Source organism: Pristis pectinata, chromosome 2 (genome assembly GCF_009764475.1).
Source record: "Pristis pectinata isolate sPriPec2 chromosome 2, sPriPec2.1.pri, whole genome shotgun sequence".
In the NCBI taxonomy this organism is placed as follows: domain Eukaryota; kingdom Metazoa; phylum Chordata; class Chondrichthyes; order Rhinopristiformes; family Pristidae; genus Pristis; species Pristis pectinata.
The window spans coordinates 79,288,583-79,308,119 of record NC_067406.1 but is presented as its reverse complement, the minus strand read 5'-3'; the positions used below and the strand labels follow the sequence as shown (position 1 = coordinate 79,308,119).

General features: G+C 37.8%; 1 protein-coding gene across 1 annotated transcript in view; it reads left to right on the top strand.

Annotated features, from left to right (window-relative positions):
* The window catches only part of ncapg (non-SMC condensin I complex, subunit G), a 50,058-nt gene extending 39,059 nt beyond the window's left edge, over positions 1–10,999 (top strand). The window contains exons 16-22 of the mRNA XM_052040187.1: positions 561–742; positions 2,773–2,947; positions 3,509–3,676; positions 4,566–4,692; positions 6,735–6,842; positions 7,162–7,237; positions 9,847–10,999. Of these exons, the coding sequence (XP_051896147.1) occupies positions 561–742; positions 2,773–2,947; positions 3,509–3,676; positions 4,566–4,692; positions 6,735–6,842; positions 7,162–7,237; positions 9,847–9,973 (963 nt within the window). The 3' untranslated portion in view covers positions 9,974–10,999. The remainder of the gene's footprint in view (positions 1–560; positions 743–2,772; positions 2,948–3,508; positions 3,677–4,565; positions 4,693–6,734; positions 6,843–7,161; positions 7,238–9,846) is intronic.
* Positions 11,000–19,537: the final 8,538 nt, after the last annotated feature.

Below are 19,537 nucleotides of genomic sequence, written 5' to 3'. Positions count from 1 at the left end.
CCACCTTGCTGATTTGCTTACCCTGACTGTACGTCTCTTTGCAGGCACTTTGTTTCCTCCTAGAGGCTCATCTGTCCATGCAACTTTGTAATTTAATATGGATTGTAAATGACTGTGAGCATAGTGACATTACCTTTGCTACTGTCCCGTTTATTTGGGCTGTTCCAGAGTCTAGGGAATTTTGGAAGATTATCAATAATTATGTGCTATCTCTGCAGCTAACTGCTTCTACAGTTTTTGAGTAGAGACTATCAGTCAGGGGATTTGACAAATTTTAGTCCTTTTCCTTTCTTCAGTACTATGTTATTTAGTGATATAAATTACTTTAAGCTTGTTACTTTCACAAATACACTCTCACCAGAATCTCTGAACAATTCTCACTAGTGTTTCATTTAGTCCTTTGTTATCTTCTTTTTCCAACCACATGGCTTATACTTCTAGGTTATATCATTCCTTACATCTGCCATTATATCAGCCTTTATTGTTAGGTGTGCCCCAATATCCCTATCCCTTCCCCTTCCCTTTCCATTGGGTGATAAAATTACTTGTATTTTGTTTAGATATCAGAACTGAAGACCGTAGCTGCTGAAGGCTTTGCTAAACTGCTTTTTTCTGGAAGACTTTCTAGTCCCAAACTCCTTACCCGGCTTATTTTGTTGTGGTATAACCCTGTGACTGAAGAGGACACCTTCCTTCGACATTGCCTAGGGGTTTTCTTTCCTTTGTATGCACTTACCAACAGGTTTGTAATTTATCTGCTGTTTCAAACATGTTTTCAGATATTCTTTAAAATTTTAGGAGTTCCATTAAATTGAAAACTTGGGTTACGTTGAAAATGAAATGAAATGTAAAAGATTGTTGTTACTTTGCTTAATGCTCTGAATACATTCCTAGGAACTAGAACACCAATAGAATCAGTGCTAAAAGTGGTTGTTATTGCATTATATAAGAGAAAGGTGTGTTACTGACAGCACTGGTCTGTCAAGGACCTGGCGTGAATCCCTGCCCTCATTGCTGCTGTTCTGGGAACTTGCTCTAAATCCAGCATTGAATTACACTCTTGTTCAGTGTGGAGAAGCAGTGTTTGAGGACTGGTCTTGGGTGCAGTGTGCCAACTCAATGCTGTGATGCAGGGCTCGATGTGAGTGTGGGCCATTGTTGGAGATTGGCAGCACCTGCTGTGTATGTTCAGCGGTCTCCTCCATCATTTGCTGTGCCCCCCCCCTTCCCCCCTTTGTTTAGCTGCAAAGCCCTCCCAGCCCAGAGGATTTTTATGGTAACAGGCTCAAATGAGAGTGGGAGACAGCAGCTTCCATCACATCAAACAGGAGATAGAGGGCTTTGTCATTCAAGCAGTTAAAAAGGCAAATGAGAGTACGGGAGCAAGGACACCTTGCTACAATTATACAGGGCCTTGGTGAGACTCCACCTGGAGTATGGTGTGAATTTTTGGTCTCCTTACATAAAGATATATCTGCCATAGAGGCACCAAAAATTCAATGTACCAGGAATGGTGGGACTTAGAGATGAAGAGCAAGTAAGATGATTGGATTTGTATTCAATAGAGCCTGGGAAAATGAGAAGGGACCAAATTAAAACTTAGAAAGTTCTTACAGGGCTTCACAGAATGTGCAAAGCATGTTGTCCCAGCCTGGCCAGCTGGAATGAGGGGTCACGGTCTCAAAGTAAGAGATTCAGGACTGAAATAAAAATTACTCCACAAAGGAATCGATGACTCTGTGGCGTTCACTGCCACAGAGGATGTTGAGGCTAAGTCGCCAAATATTTTTAAGAAGGATAAATTAGTAAGTACAAAAGGTTTCAAGGAGTTTAGAGAGAATGTGGGAAAATGGTACTGAGACAGATGATTTCATGATCATATTGAATGGGAGAGCAGGCTCTAAGGGCTGTGTGGTACACACCAGCTTTTTTTTTATGCTTCTATGTTTTGCTATTTTCCTGCCTTAAATGCTAGCCATGGTTCAGGCGTAGCACCAAATATCTGAAACAGAAGGCTTGTAGATGCAAGCCCCATGACAGACTCAGCCCAAAGATCTAAGATAACATTGTTAACTCCCTTTTTTGCTGTCAGAGGTGCCATCCATGAGAGGCAATGTTATACCAAGGCCACAACCACTTGAAAGGCTAGGATAGTAGATCTGGTATCCTAGCTAGTATTTATCCATCCATCCATTAGCTTCACTGAAACATTATTTGTTAATCATATCATTACATTGATGTTTGTAGAAGCTAGTTATCCACAAGTTGTGCATTTTTGTGTTGCAATAATGATTTGGTTGTGGTAGTAATGGTTTAAATGCCATTTTAAAAACTATTGGCTCTCACTCCATTATATGTATCATTTTTCATGGAATTTTGTGTTGAGAATTTGTAAATAGGTAAGGTTCTTGTTAATTCACTTGTTTATGTAGTTGCGCTGGAAGGAAAGGAGAGGAAAGATCGCTGATAGAAACTTTTGGATTTCTGTGTACTGCAGAAGTTGCTTTCAGTCAGTTAATTTCGGTGAATGCTGTTATTAAACTGCAGGATATGAACCATTAACTATGTTTCTGTCTCCTTAGATGCTGCCCACTATACTGAGGATTTACAGCACTTTGTTTTTATTTTGGATTTCCAGAGCCCTTTTGAAACTGCTCTTTATTGGGTTACTTTCCAGCAGAAACCCCTTTTAAAGTTAAAACTTCAGAAAACAAATATTAATCAGTAAAATTAAATCAAACTTACATTAAGTATTTACAATATTTCTCTTAGGAAAAATCAAGAATGTTTTCAGGAAGCTTTCTTACCTACTTTGAGGACACTGTTCTATGCACCAGCTTCTTCTCCTTTAGCTGAAATTAATACACTTCATGTGGCAGAGCTTTTTGTGGATTTGACCCGTGTCAGTGCAACTAATTCGCAGAACAAACAAATTGAAGACTATCAGGTATGCTACACTAATAACATTATGTAGATAAGCAATACCTTTCATTAACATAATTTGAAGAAACAAATATTTGACAAAATTTAGTTTGCATAGGTAATATAACAGATGGAGAGCCAAATGTTTGACATTTTGGAATTTGTAAGTGTGGTGCAATTGACTTAGGGAAATGGATTTTTAAATTGGGAAATGCAAAAAGGGAATTGGCTGTATAGATTTTCAGATATGCAAAGAAGAAGCTGGAAATAACTTTGACAGTTTTTAAGATCACCTGAGAAGTGACACAGCTGGAAATGAATATATATGTCAGGGTGGTCTAACAAGATCTTTCTTGTGGGTGACAAGATCTTACCTGTGGATGTGCAAATATCCTGGAGGGAATCACAGATAGGGTAAGGATTATTGAACTGATATAGACAGTGATCTTAAATAAAATTAGTTACATCCATTATTTGTATGGCTGGATTTGTAAGCATCAGTGTCTAATGTAGGAATCTCAGTGAGGGATCTGTATGGTCTTCTATATGGTCCCTTGTGATGCTATCTAAAATGTTATTTACATAGGAACTTACAGTTCATGACAATTTGGCTGTGAAGATCTGCAATGAAATATTGAAGGATCCGGATTCTCCAGATGTTCGAATATTGATCAAAATTCTGGGGCTGCTTGAACTCTCTCCAGGACCATCACCATACACAGAGCAGTTGCGTGTTCTCCTGGATGACATTAAGGTTATGTTTGTGATCTTTTGTATCTTTACATTGGAAAGAAGTGGATTGCTTTTTCTATATTAGAATTTGAATCAATTGACTTTGATTTGGAGCTTGAAAGAAGTTTAGTAAACTTGCTCTTTGTCTCTTGGGGTGAAACAATAGCCAAATTATCCAATAAAATAACATAGGTTATCCCTGTAATAATACAAAAGAGCTATTCTTTTCCTTCTGATCCATGCTGGCTCCCTGTGGAATAATACTATTAGTTCCATTTCCCCTCCATATTTTCCTCCTTGCTCCCCTCATGGACTACCCTGGACTACGAGAAATACTGGAATTGCTGGCAAGATCCCGGGGCATTTTATGTTTGCTGATTTCTCTGCTTTCCTGACGTGGCTCTGACTGGTTATATTGTTCCTTTCAAAGCGGGATAATGTGATATGAAGTGGCCTGAACTTATTCTCAAACGTACATCTTTTCCTCTACTGCACCACCCAAATCTTCTGGTGGAAGCTAATGATTCCCATGAATGGGTGTTCTCATTGTAAGCCTCCTTCCTCCTCACCACCATTCAGCATTGCGAATTTTCAATAAAAGAGCAATGTAACCGCAATCCACTACTGTTGTATGTCAATATTTGGACAATGTCTGAAATATATGGTACAATTATATTACGTTGTGCCTACCATGCCACTTGTAGAGATGCCTGATTAACTAAATTCTAGTGCAAATGCAATGTTTGTTTAAAATTCTAAATTTTGATAAAAGGATTATTAATTTTTGATGAATACGCCAGAATTAATTTTAGTGTATATCATGGTATCTTTGAAGAATGGGAAAGGATGGAAATTACATTTTTTTTTAATGTATTTGGAGCCTAAATATGTCTATACTGATCTCCATGTAGGAAATGAAAAACAAAGTAAATCAACGAGTCATTGAGAAAATTATTATTCACTTAAATGGAGGATCAGGAAAAGGTGAAAACTATAAAGGTGACAACACAATGGAAGGAACAAAAGAACTTGACAAAGGTATGGTCTGCTTTGGAATTAGTAAATTTAATCTTTAAGAACCTATGAATTAGGAGCAGGAGGAGGCCACTCATGGCCCCTCAAGCCTGCTCTGTCATTTAATAAGATCATGGCTGATCAAACTGTAACTTTGCATTCTGTCTACTCATGGTAACCTTTCACCCCATTGCTTACCAAGTACCTATCGATCCTGCCTTGAAGTCCTTTCATCATCATGTTAAACCACTGTGCCGGTATCCTTGGAACTGCATGTGACTGTTGTCTCTTACCACTATTGTCTGACTACATAAGAAGTAGGAGGAGTAAGCTGTTCAGTCCTTCAAGCCTGTTCTGCTTGAATGTGGTAAGACAAAGACTAGCTAGTATTGGCTGATCACTGCAATATTAATAACGATGTCAAATGTGGATGTGCATAGAATCTTAGAAATATAGAGCACAGAAGCAGGCCCTTTTGGCCCACCTCATATATTGCTGACTGTGATGTCTATCCCATTTGTCCGCATTATACCTGTATTCCTATTCGCTTTTCCTGTCCAAGTACCTGTCCAAATACCTTTTAAACGTTGTAATTGTATCTGCCTCCTCCATCTCCTCTGGCAGCTGGTTCCAGGTATTCATCGACCTCTGTGTGGGAAAACTTGGCCCTCAGAATCCTTTAAATTTCTCCCCTTTCATCTTAAACTTATGCCCTCTAGTTCTAGAATTCCCTACCCTGGGAAAAAGATTCTGACTTTCTATCCTTTCTATGCTTCTTAAATCTTATAAGTTCCTGTAAAGTTACCCCCCAACCACTTGCGTTCCAGCAGGAATAAACCCAGCCTATCCAATCTCTCATAACTACACCTGTCCATTCCAGACAACATCCAGGTGAATCTTTCTGCACTCTCCATAACACATCCTTCCTGTGTTGTAGTGACCAGAACTGTACACAGTGTTTTAAGTGCAATCTAAACAATGTTTTGTGCAGTTGCAACATGATGTCCCAACTCTTATACTTAATTCTGTGGCTGACAGAGGCAAGCGTACCAAATGTCTTTTTCACTACCCTCTCCACCTGTGTAAGGAAGCTTATGGACTTGCACCCCAAGGTGTCTCTGTACATCAATGCTCCTAAGGTCCTACCATTTATTACATTAATTTGATCTCCCAAAGTTCATTACCTCACACTTGTCTGGATTAAATTTCATCTGTCAGCACTCTGTCTAACTTTCTAGCTGATCCAGGTCCTGCTATATCTCTGGAAAACTTCCTTGCTGTTTATGACTCCATAAATTTTTATGTCATTATCAAACTTGCTAATCATACCACCTACATGTATGTCTCAGCATAAATCCCTGCAGTACACTACTTATTACAGATTTCTAGACAGAAAAACACCCATCCACCACTATTCTGTCTCCTATCACGTTATCTTCCAACATACATGCAAATTTTTTATAATCAATAATTATCTAGCAGATATCAATTTTTATTTGTGATTTTTTTCCTTCTCCAAGGGGGAAAAAAAATCAACTGGCTACAAGCTGAGATTTTGAGCATGCAGGGGTTGAGGCAAATGGCAAATTGTGTAGAGCTCTTGCATAGAGCTTAGATTTTTTTAAAGACTCCTCAGGCATTTCTGGTTCTTGCTCAATCATGACAGGAGGTATACTGTAGCTGGGAGCTGGTTTTCAAGCAGCAAGAGGCTATCTCTTGGGTTTCAAGAAACAATCCTCTATACAGGTAAATAGTGCTGTGGCGGTGTGGGTATTGGATAGCCCAATATTTTGTCATGAGACTAGGAAGTACACTATCATTGCCACATGAAAGAAGAGATTGATGTGTGTACTTCTCATGAAGCATTTTATTACCCAATTGCTGCGTTTCTGCTTAGTGTCTACATTCTGAAAGCTGTTTTCTATATTTTGAGAATTAAGCAGTGTTGATGTATCATCTTAGGAACACTAATTTGCCATCTCCACTTCAGCTTGTTTTAAATTGTGAACTTTTGACTCTTGCAGCAGTGAAAGGATTGACAGGAGCATTTGACCCTTTCTTTTCAGATGAAAATAAATCCAAAGTTGCAGAGAGTGTAAAGGTTTCAGAACAACAAAATACTAAAACAGTAAATGGTAAAGGGGGAAAGGAAATGAACAAAACCAACAAAAAAGGTAATTTTATTTTCTTTAATGTACCATGGCTGTGTAGGGTTATAAAAAGGTGCATCACAGGTCTGCAGGCCTTTTTATGCCTGTTGGCAATCTGAAGGAAAAATGGAAAATACTGAATGTACTCTTTACTGATGGAAGGTTGTTGATGGTAAACTTAACTTTTTCTTAGCGTAGATGGTGTTTGATATTATTTCCAGAAAATTTTGTTTTCATTTTTACCCAAAACTTAGACTCTCTACATAGTTGGAATGTTAATATGGAGCAGATGTTATCTTGTATCCACCTGAAATGAAATGTATATACTTTGCTTTATAACAAGGGAAAGGTTTATCAACTGCCAAGTCTGTAACCAGAAGCAGAAGGACCAAGAGAGTACCAGATTCCTCTGATGAATGGCAAGTACAGTATCAATGAATTGTCAATGACTGGAAGTGATTTTAAAGTTTCCATAAATGCAGTTATTTATGAACTCTGCAATTTAGTGAAGCAAATCACATAGCACCTCTGGGGGTTTTGGGTGTTGCAAACCCTCCTCTGATTAGCTGACAAAACACTTATAGTGTATTAATTAAATGTTCCATACATATAGGAAGCCTAACTAAAACACATACAGTATTCTTCCAGATGTAGATGAAAGCACAGATCAAACATTTGGGGTTATCAGAAATAAGGAGAGTTTTCATAAAATACTTACTTGACATAATTATAGAGAGGTTCTCTGTTTACCATACAATTTATAATACTTTGCAATTTCTATCAAAAGTAATGCTTAATTTATGTTACTATACTAGTTAATTGCTTTGGCTAATATTTTTTATACATTTGTAAACCAGTTTAATTATAAAATGAAGGAGAACAAGTAGATATTTTTAAACAGTGAGAAACAACGGACTGCAGATGCTGGAATCTAGATGAAAAACACGATGATGCTGGAGGAACTCAGCAGGCCAGGCAGCATCCGTGGAGAAAAGCAGGTGGTCAACGTTTTGGGTCAGGACCCTTCTTCAGGACAGGAAAAGGGGAAGCCCACTATATAGGAGGGAAAAGCAGAGCAGTGATAGGTGGACAAAAGAGGGGAGGCAGGGTGGTGATAGGTAGGTGCAGGTAAGAGATAGTGATAGGCAGGTGCGGGGGAGGAGGGGAGAGCAGATCCACTGGGGGATGGGTCAAAGGTAAGGAGAGAAAAAAAGGGGAGGGTAGAAAAAAAAGGGAGGCTAGGAAAGGGAAGAAGAGGCATGGTTGGGGGGTGGGGGGAAATAGGGAAAGGGGTTTGGGGATTACTTAAAGTGGGAGAATTCAATGTTCGTGCTGTTAGGCTGCAAGGTTCCAAGATGGAAAATGAGATACTGTTCCTCCAGTTTGCACTTGGAATTCTCCTGGCAGTGGGGGAGGTCGAGGACTGACGTATCAGTGACAGTGTGGGAGGGGGAGTTGAAGTGATTGGCAATGGGGAGATGCAGATCGCGGTTACGGACAGAGTGCAGGTGTTCTGCAAAACAGTCACCTAGTCTGCGTTTGGTCTCACCAAGGTAGAGGAGGCCACACTCGGAGCACCGAGTGCAGTAGATGATATTAAGGGAGGTGCAGGTAAATCTTTGTCTCACCTGAAAGGAGTGTTTGGGTCCCTGGATGGAGCTGGTGTTAGGGACCTACATAGATATTAAACACTGATGCTGCCATCCTCTTCCTTCCTCTATCCTATCAAAAAAAATTTCATTGAGACCTGATCCTTGTACTTGGCACAGACCAGTATGCTTGGGTATGGGTTACCTCCAGTTTCCTTTGAATCTTTTACAAGGGCACTTAAGCAAGTATTTATATTAATGTTTTACATTTGTGTAATATTTCCTTGTACATTGTAAGAAAGCTTTCTGGAAGCTAAATTACAGTATAGCTTTGAAAATTACAAGGATTTTACAAAATATTATGTATTAAAACTAACTTTACCTTTGTGTCAAGAATATTGTGTTACGTATATTCAAACACTCAGAATTGAAGTACTTAACTGTAAATATAATTTTGGCTGAGTTACTTGGAAATTGCCCTGATTTTCTTAAATAGAGCTAAGAATAGAGATCTTTCATGACCACCTGAGAGAATCTGTTCAATGGCTGTTGCAATTACAAATGATTTCCCCCGCCCCCAAACCCACACTGAATTATGTAAGCTATTGTTTAATAGGACAGTTTCTTGGTAACAAAAATAAACGTTGCCTGAAAAGTTAATCTGCCAGCACTTTTGTTTGAGCACAGGGAAGTTTGGATCAAGAGTGAGGTTGATATTTGGAAATATTTAATGCTATCTGCTGGATGTTTTGGATATGTGAATTTGATGTCTATGCATCATTTCCTTCTGTCTGGGAAGCAGGGAGTTGTCAGGAGCCACCTTAATTGAAATTGCTACATGGTAGCAAATGAGAAGCAGCTGCACCAGTTGCTGCATAAAATTTAAAAGTTGAGTGGAATATGTATGTGTCAGTGTGATAATACAATAAAGTGAGAGATTACTTGAGCTGGAAGGACAGCTGCGTCAAAGTGAGTTGATAGACATGTTTTACATAGAAAATAGTGGAGAAATTTTCTTGCAGTAGTTCTCCTAACTTCCTGCTGTAGCATTAGTGCAAATAACTTTTTATTGAGTTTGCAACAGTATTGTGAGAAAATATTAGGAAAAACTGGAGTTTATGCCAGTATATTAAATTTGTAAATGTTTTGGGCAATTACATTTTTTTCTGATATGCCATAGTAGTTTATGGTTTCTACTTGCATGATTGGTGTGAAAAAGTGAGCATCATACAAGTGAGGGCAGAACAGTTTTTCCAACTTCTAAGTTTTAGTTTTTTTTGGTGAAAATATTTACCATACAATTCTTAAAGAAAACTGAAAATCATGGGTTTTGTGCACAATCTCCTTTCTTTAAGTTTGTAAATGTTGTCTTGCTGAAGCTCCTGAATTTAATGTCTCTTGAACTTGATTTGATAATTAATAGCATGGTTTTATTTTAGTGAGAGCCACGAATTTGTAACTCCAGCTCCTTCAGTCTCCACAAGATCTTCAAGACGAGCAAAAACAGCGGCACTAGAAAAAACAAAAATGAATCTTTCTCAATTACTGAACAAAGAAGATGATTAGCTTCAAGACTTTTTTTCACATATCTGCTATTACTTTGCAACATTGTGACTTTTCTATTACCAAATAAATCAGCTGTTGCATTTATTAGATAACATTAAATTGAAATGCTGCTATATTTAGCATTTTGCCAGTACCACTTAAAGGTACTAACATTTTATTGAAGATGCTTTCTGATACCTTAAGCTTAAAAGTTGAGATGATATGAGCAATAGATTTAGTGTCAGTGTTGTGCAGTATATTAAATATTTGTTTAAACTGGGCTATGAGCCAAAACTGATTATAGAGCAAATATGTGAATTTTTAGGTAATGGGCATTTGCGTTGCCTAATTAGATGTTTTAAGATGTTTTTTTTCTAGAAAATATCTTTCCACTAGGCATCTACTTAATGAAAGTGTATTATTAATCTGAGCAACCATGATAACTAATGAGAAAATTATTAATTAGCAATTCAACTGTTTTAAAAGTTAAGGACTAGTGAAATGACCAAGAATTAATTGAGAAGGCTAGGGTCTTTGGCTTAGTGAGGTCAGACTCTCATTTCATTTCAGTCATATATGAACCAATATTATTCTTTATGAGTAGCTTCTCTTATTTTAGCATAAAACTGTCAATATATTGCCAGTGGAAAAATATTAAAATTATTTCCTTTTTATTGCACTGAAAAATGGCTTTTCCAATGTGATTTCTTTCTTTCCCTCTGGTATGTGGGAAACTTGGTGTTGCTTACAGCTGATGTTGCTTAAAATTTTATTACAAATTAAACAATGTTTTCCTAATTGAGGCAATGTGTTGTTTGTGGTTTAAGCTTTTATTTTAAAAAATGTCTACAAAATAGCATGTTTTGAGCTTTTCAAAACATGGAAGTTTGTTTTTTATATAGTGTTGTGTAGCTCCGAGTTAAACCATTGCCTTAATCAGCAATAAAACTGGTTGAAGGAATGCATAGTTATATTGACATTTTCTCCACCTGAACTGCCAAAACTGTATATACTTTGGTTATTAAATCAATACAATCAAATTTAGACAACAGGAAGTAGAGGAGTCCATATTCCATGGGTCAATAATTGAAGTTCTCGAAGTGGTCCCAATTGGTTTGATTTATCCTGTTGAATTGTCAGACTCTAGTTAAATAAATGCTGTTTAGTTACTTTAGATCAAACTTCATAAGCACCAACTCTTGATTGGAATAAAACACTGAAAAATCAGAGTAGAACAACATCAGTACTTTGATAATGCTACCTTTTCATATAATGAGCATGCTCGATTGTTGAGGAAGCTGCTCACTTCAAAAACAATTACTTGATGACCAATGAATACTAGCCTTCTCCACACCATCCATATCCTGTGGATGAATTAAAAATGCAACTTTCTTTAAAAGTAGACTTTGTTGGAATTAGAAACCAAGGAAACGTGTTGAAGGCTGTTATACAAGAAACCACTAGTGGCAAAAACACTGTTGAAATGAAATTGTGATTGAATAATCATATATCCATTCAGACTTGGTCAAAATGTATACAAATTGCAGCAGGTCAAATTTCCTCAACTTCCCCTTCTGCATGTGGCCTGAACAAATAATTTTAACCTTTCCTATTGTTGCTGCTTATTTCCCCATTTTTTTTCCATTGCTCATCCTGTTCCCAGTATCTGTATACAAGACATTCTAGTAGATGTAAAATACTTAAGTCAAATATAACCAGAGCACAAACAAGTTCAATCGACTGAACCATGCAATAGTATGTTCAATTGACCTAGTCTCAGCATTTCTATGGCTTATAGATTTCCTCTGTCCTTTGTGTAAAGAAGTGCTTTCCATTAGTATTTAATTGCTGAGCTCATTTTATTACTGCTATTTCTGAACTTGCTACCAGAGTTGTTAATTATTCTCCATGAAGTTAAAATTTTTAATCATCATAAATATTTCAGTTAGATCATCCTTTAATCTTCTCTACATGAAAATATGAGCACCTGCAACCAATCCTCAATTTAATCCATTCACCAATTTGTACAGAACACCTTTCAAGACCAGTATGACCAGATGCTCTGCCCAGGACAGTACTCCAATGGGGTTTGAACTAGAGTTTTATACAACTAATATGGTTTTTTAATCTTTGTATTACAACAGTACTGAGATAAAAGCCTACAATGTTTGCTTTTTACATTCTTTCTATCAAATCACCATCTTCTAGTGAATTTCTGTGTTTGGACCCTTAAATCTTTCTTCCTCTATGGTTCTTATTTCAAAAATTCTGATCCATAGGTCCAAAGTGGATGATCTCGTCACTCTCCATACCTAACTCCATCCCCATGATAAAAAAGTGGTTGCATGGATGGTAAATATTTTGGAGCAAGTTCAGAAATAAAGGAGCGAGGCCTCATTTATGGCCCTTTTAAAAGTGGGCGCTTTAATAGGCTGACAATTTTGTGGTTTCTCCTAAACTTATTAATGTAGTGACATTGATGATTAACCATTCTAAGGGGCTGTTTTTAAATTGTATCAATTTACCATTTAATACCCTGAGGTAGAAATCATCATTTATTTTCTCCAACAATACTTTAAAAGTGGTTTTAAATTGATTAAACAAATGAAAATGACTAAAAACTTAAAAATCAAAGCACTTAAACAATTAACCATTTACTAAATAAGTTAACAAATACTCACCCTTGTCCATTCACTTCAACGGAGAGAAACAACTACGAGGGACTTGTTGGCCTTATAGCAGGTATAATTGGAATCAAGTTTAGCAGGTAGGTTCTCCAGCACCAGCCTAGTTTCGGAGCGTACTCAGGAAACCTCTGAAGAATGGGTAGCAGGTTTGGGACTAATGCATTTGCATAGGAATCCTGAACTTGCTGGCACACAGCACTTAGCGGCAAGCAATTCCTATCAAGTTCAAGCCCAATGTTGTTTGAGTTTGCACAAAGTTGAACTCTTCCACCACCTTAGTCTCCAGGCTTTTTGTTTGGTCAGGAATTGTCGTCCTCCTTGCTATAGAACTCCAAATTCACCTGAAAATTTTCTATCCAGCTTCTAGGACTAAAGGCATAATGCGACTGTCAATTTCTCTACTCTTAAACTCCACTAGTGAAGGCCTACACCTGCCACACAAACATCGACATTAAACCTGCTGACAAGCGACCTGAGAGAGCAGAATGCTGCAAGTTTGAGCAGAGGAGAAAATAAAAAAATAAGAGAATGAAGCCAAGGACAGATTTTGAGTCAGAAAGGACAACATCAGTGGAAATAGTAAAAGAACACGTGAAGCAGGGAATGAATCAAAGGGTAAGTGGAAGGGAAGAATGATCCCTTTAATATCCAGGGGTTGTTGAATGTAGCAAACCTTGACACTTGAGAGGAAGAAAAGCCTGATTGTTAAAGCAACAGATGAGTTAAAATTGTTGAATTGCAGCTCAAGACACCTTTGGCATGGAGCAAACTGCTGCTACGGCAGCAGGAGACAAGTTGGGAACATGGGTGGCAGTGTATTTCATTGAGTGTGGATGCAGGGAATAGCAGCTTGAGGAATGTTTAATCATGGGTGGATCTGAAATGTGAAGTGTGGAATATCAATCAGAATCCATGTGGAACAGGTCAAAGCTGCAGCCAATTGATGAGAAAGGAGTCAGAGGTGTAAAATAGATACCCAGTTAAAAACAAGGGAAACATAATAATAAATCAAAATACTGCAAAGTTGAAATAAAAACAAAATATTGGAAATACTTTTCAGACAATGTGTTTCAGACGATGTATCTCAGACTGGTATCCTTTTGACTTTGAAAATTAGCTGTAACAAGTTTTAAGATGCAGGGAAAGTGAGGAATTGAAGAAAGAACAAAAAGAAAGATATGGGGTAAGATGCAAACACAGGAGGGATTACATTAGTGGTGGAAGGCAAAGGGTATACTAATAATACAAACAAATTGGATCTGAAGGAAGTGTATGAAGTAATGGAGTCCTTAGGCCAAATCTCACTGTCTACAATTACATTTTCTATTTAACCAGCAGTATGCCTGGGACTGCTGACAGATGTGACTTTCTGAATCTGTCCCTTCATCCCACAGCTGGACTCCAAGGAAACCAGTGGCAAAGCCCTGTCTTGCTGAGATACCACACTGGGGACTCACCTGCTGGATCACGCAAGATTTGAGAATCTATTGATGTTAATGGGGATTGTAGGGCTTTGAATTTGAAGGCAAAGCATTAGTTACTTTTAGCTTCCTGTTGTAGTGTAAGTAATTCCACAGTTCTGTCTATGTCACCTCCATACTAGAACCAAGGTCATCTGAAATTCAAACACTGAGCTGCAATATGCAGACAATGCTTGCACATGCTCAGAAGCTGAGCTTCAAGTCATCATTGAACAATGCCGTCCTCTGATAATAAGGATCCACGACAAGACCCTGGACTGCTTCCCGTATCACAGGAGCCACCCATTAACGAAGGCAGCCAATGAACGTGAAATTCACCATTGTTTTTCAATGGCGTTTTCAGCCTTTGGTTGTCTGAGGGAAAAATGTATTTGAAGAGCATAACCTCAAGATTGGCAAAACCTCAAGGTCTACAGTGCAGTCGTGATCCTTGCACTTCACTACACTTTTGAGCCATGAAGTACCTGTAGCAGGCACTGCAAAGCCCTGGATAGATAACACAAATGCTTTCTCCTAAATATCATAAGACCATAAGATTAGGCCATTTGGTCCAACAAGGCTGCTCCGCCATTCAATCATGGCTGATTCTCCTAACTTCTCCCCTGACCCTTAACCCCATTACCAATCAAGAAACTATCATCCTCTGTCTGAAATACACCCAATGACCTGGCCTCACAGCCCTCTGTGGCAACAAATTCCACAGATTCACCACCCTCTGGTTAAAGAAGTTCCTCCTCATCTCAGTTTTAAAGGGATGTTCCTTTATTCTGAGTCAGTTCACTCAGATCCAAGATTCTCCTACTAATGGAAACATCCTCTCTATATTCACTGTACCCAGGCCTTTCAGTATCCTCCGAAACCACTGGTAAGGGAATGCGCACTTGGGACTTTGTTGCTGCCAGACTAGCAGACTTCCTGGCTATTGGATATTGTTCTACTAATACTCCAACGCACCTATAATTCACTTTTTTTTTTAGACGTTACACAGTAGAATGATAAATGTTCCAGTGAACCTGGTAAGAAAGGATGCATGGGAAGCAAAGCCATGTTAGTTTCAATGGAGTGTGAGAAACAGGACCCCGGTGTGTTTAAAGGGACATCACCTGGTGAACCACTGCGATCTTTGAATAGACGGACAGTGGATGATCGAAGTTTTATTGTTACAGCAGTGTCCTCTCCATGACTGGCATCTGCAGCATTGAGACCCCAATTACACTCAGTCAGCTATGAAGGGCAGCCACATTGTTCAACATAAGACCCCCAAACGGTTGCTCTATTTTAAGCTCTACCATGGCAAGAGATTATCAGATGGATAGAGGAAATGATTTAAGGTTGTTCTCAAACATCTTTGACAAAGTTTAACTTCCCACCGACTTATGGAAATTCCATGACTGCACTAAATGGAGAAGGTGCATTCAGAAACTTCTCCATTTACAAACTTGTTGGGAGCACACAGAAGCTCAGCATAGACAGCTCACCACTTTCCCTAATACCTACTTGCTATATCAAGTGTCACCTGGACTACCTGTAGCAGAGACTGTGGATTGATGCAGGGTTTCAACCCGAAACATCAGTAATTCCGTTCCTCCCACAGATGCTGCTTAACCCACTGAGTTCCTCCAGCAGATTGTTTGTTGCTCCAGATTCCAGCATCTGCAGTCTCTTAAGTCTCCAACATTTTAAAATTGTTTTTAGTTATTTTTAGTTTTACAGTTTTAAAAATTTTACATTATACTTCAATTTTGAATAATATTCAAATATCATAAATATTTTAAACTATCAAAAATCCTTCACATCTATCATGTCCAGCAGACCAGGGGGTGGGCAGTGCAGGCTGTCGAGGCTTTCAGAGGGCTTTCAATGACTGTGCTTCCTCATTGCTCCGGCTGCCACTGAGATCATGCTGCTGAAATCCTGGACCCCCCGGGCCAGCAAGATTGGCCTCCACATCTGGACCAAGAACAGGTACAGGGCCAATGCAGGTGGTGATTCTGGACTAGGCTTTGGAAGTGGCAAGACAGCAAAATCGGGTCCAGTATTTCTAATTATTAAACCCAGTGATAGGTTTGGAAGACCAATGATTACAATTGTCCACCCTGTATTTCAAAACCAAGAGGCAGGTTATGGACATGGCTTGTGGATGGACCTCGTTCTCTCTTGCCAGGAGAGATTCCCCTCAATGGTACTTGGAAGCTCCTGTTGGGGTGGATCCCTCACAAGTAAGTTTCAGTTTATTTCAAAGGTGAGCAGGGAGGAATCAGTGCTTGCCTCTGACCACAAAACCCTGGTCATTGGACCTATTTGCAGAGTCTATGAATTGCTTATATTATGAACAGTCCAGGACTTTATCTTTGCAGGTTGGGTGCCTAGGTTGGAAAAAACTTATATATAGGGAAATAGAGATGGCCTGTAACTACTGTCATATGGGGCAACCCACTTCCTGTTTAGATAAAGTGCTTTCTGTTCAATACAGGACTGTTGGGAACCCCCAGCTGTGATGTTTCACTGAAAGATGGGATACTTTTCTTCGGGCTTATTGGAACAACGCAGACAGAAAAAGTAGGGAGAGAGTGGTATGGAGAATAAATGTTGTGGGAGAAGCTTAGGGTCATACTTAACGCAGGTTAAACATGCTTAGCAAAACAGCTAATTGGCGTTTGGCTTCCCCTATAAAAGAACCAATACCACGTTCAGTAAATACAGTACACACATTAAAAGTACAATTACATCTATGTATTGACTTTATCACAATCCTTCCCTTTTGTTCTCCTCACCTTTCCCCCTCTCTACACCTTTCTAAACCTGTTATATCTGTAGCATTTCCAAGGTGTCATTAAAGATCATTGACCTTCTGCACTTCAGTTAAATGGATTTGCAGCATTTAGGAACTAAATCAAACCATCTGCCTAATAAATTTTACCCCTTTATTTGATTATTATGCCCTTTTTTTTGGTAAGTACCTTAAATAAATCCTTTTGTCCCATCTATCAAGTTTGCTGGATTCTGTTTGAGTGGAATTGTAGAATAAATCCTTAAACCGCGTTGCATTTGTAACAGCAGTAAGGAATTGCAGCCAAGTAGGACTGGGCATAAGGAGTCCAAGAAAAAATAATTCAGAGCCTTTGAAACAAAATTTATTGTGAGCCATAGAGTTGGAAAAGGAATTCTAGGTATTTCCAATAATGGCCCAGTGATTCCAAAATCAATTGCAGGCACTTATGACCCAGTTCTTCAGGAAAATAGGCAAGTATGTCTCCAGCTGATGATACTTGGAGATTAAATTCCTTGGGACATATTAACACGTGTAAAATTAATTATGATAGTTTAAAAGTAAATGATTGTAAAATTCCTGACTGAAGTTTCTGCACCGGAGATTCTGTACAGTTGAATAACTGTCCTTGTGTACCTTAGGAGAAATTAAATCAAATTAAAATTCCATTAAAGTTTAAAAATTCCCAAGATTATTTAGTCATGGGATTGCTCTGAACAATATATCTGGTTTCAAAAATCATGACACTTTTAAGGTCAATGCCAAGTACTGAAGGAATCCTTAACAGCGTTAATTCCACCAGTCAAAGCCATAATGCGGAAACCATCCCGAACGACAATAGCTTCTATGCAATCATATGACTTCAAATACAAGCTACTTAAAAAAAACTCTAATTCAGGTTTCTGATTGTTTTATTTCATCAAGTTTTACTTACAGAGCCAAAGATCTTAGAAAATGACATTAAAATAAGATGTACACTAAAATATGTAGAAAAATATTTTACAGTGCACATACATACATATTCCTGAAATATTTGCTTTTATAATTACTTTTGGTAAAAGTACACTTGAAAGTAGCACCAAGATAAACAGGACAGCAATTTTTCTTCAGAATCTTTCACAGTTTAAAGGTGTACCCAAGTACCAAGAAAGTATCAATTTAGAATAAAACACAGTACATGGATTCCATAGAAAGGTTTCTTTTAAGAAACTTTAGAAAAATTAACTACATTCCTTGCAAACACAAGTAAACTAAAGGTGGACTTAACCATTTTTTTCTTCAGTTTCCCCTCTGTCTTAATTTGATATTTTTCTGCATTTTTGCTTTTGCTTCTTTACAAATTCATCATTACTAAAGCAATGTTTTGAAAATACATGGTTTAAACTCAAGCTCATTAGTAGTTAATTAACCATTTTATTTTCATATACTAACTCACTGCAAGGGGAAGATGGGCTATGATGAAAAGTCAGTGAACTGAAAGACTGACCCAGATTTCGCAGAGTAAAGGTGTTAATATTTATCATCATTGCACTGCAAAACTAATAGTAACTCTGGGATTTTCATGCATGTGCACAAGTGCCGGAATCCAGAAGTTTCTCAGTAATTTGCAGTGAGCCGATAGGCTGTGGACCAGTTCTTGACTCAATGTGGAGTGAGGGAGCAGGAAGTTGGCTACTTGCTCAACACTGGAAAACTGACCTGTCCAGAATGTTCTGTCCCAGTGCAAGGTGTTGCAAGGGATAATCTCCTATTAATTTTAATGAAAGGGAGATGCTGTGAGAGACCTGGGTAAGTGTTAATCTTAAAACACTCTCAGTTGAGCTATTAGTTTAAATGTAATCTTCCAAAGATTTTGTTTTAATCTCTACTAGCTTGTTAATGTAAATGTTTTAAAAGTGTTTAAGTTTATTTTCAGGTTTTTAAAAAATTTTTTTTTAACTTATTGAAGAGAGTTAAGTTTTTAAAACTCCTGAATGTTTTTGAATATTTCAAACATTTAAATGTTTTTATGAGATTTAAGAGCTTAACAGTTTTGGCTAAATCTAGGGCTGTGACTTTGCTGTCAATTATTTCCTCATTTTCTGAGTGGAATTAGTTCTGTCCACCACATGTGACACTTTTACATTATCAGGCCTCTATGGAACACAAGGCTTTGCCTTGGAGGATCCTCCTTGCAGTGTTTTTGTTTCCATTGGATCACTAAAGTTTGGGTTGTATGTTTTATTAAAGTCAGTAGTGAATGATGTTGGTTCACTGCCAACCACAAAAATTGAATATTAAATCCTTCTACACAGAGGCTTCCTGATCTCCTGAGTATTTTCAATGTTTTCTGTTTTATTCTAATAATAAAGCACCTACGATATTTTCCTTTTTGCATTATTTACTAGAATAGTCTATATTGTGCAAACTTTAATAATTTAGAGTATAAAAATACAATAGATTAAAAAATTGTAACTCTATTTGGATATAAGTATTAAGAAATATTTAGTGTAATTCCAATCTCATCATGGGAATTATATGGCAGATAATTTGGTATTTAATTGTCAAAGAATTTTGCATCTTTAAAAATTTGGAACAGCTAGTTATCTCAAAAGTAATATAGGCTTATTCACATTTTTTTTTTCCTTTTGTGACCATTCAAAGACCT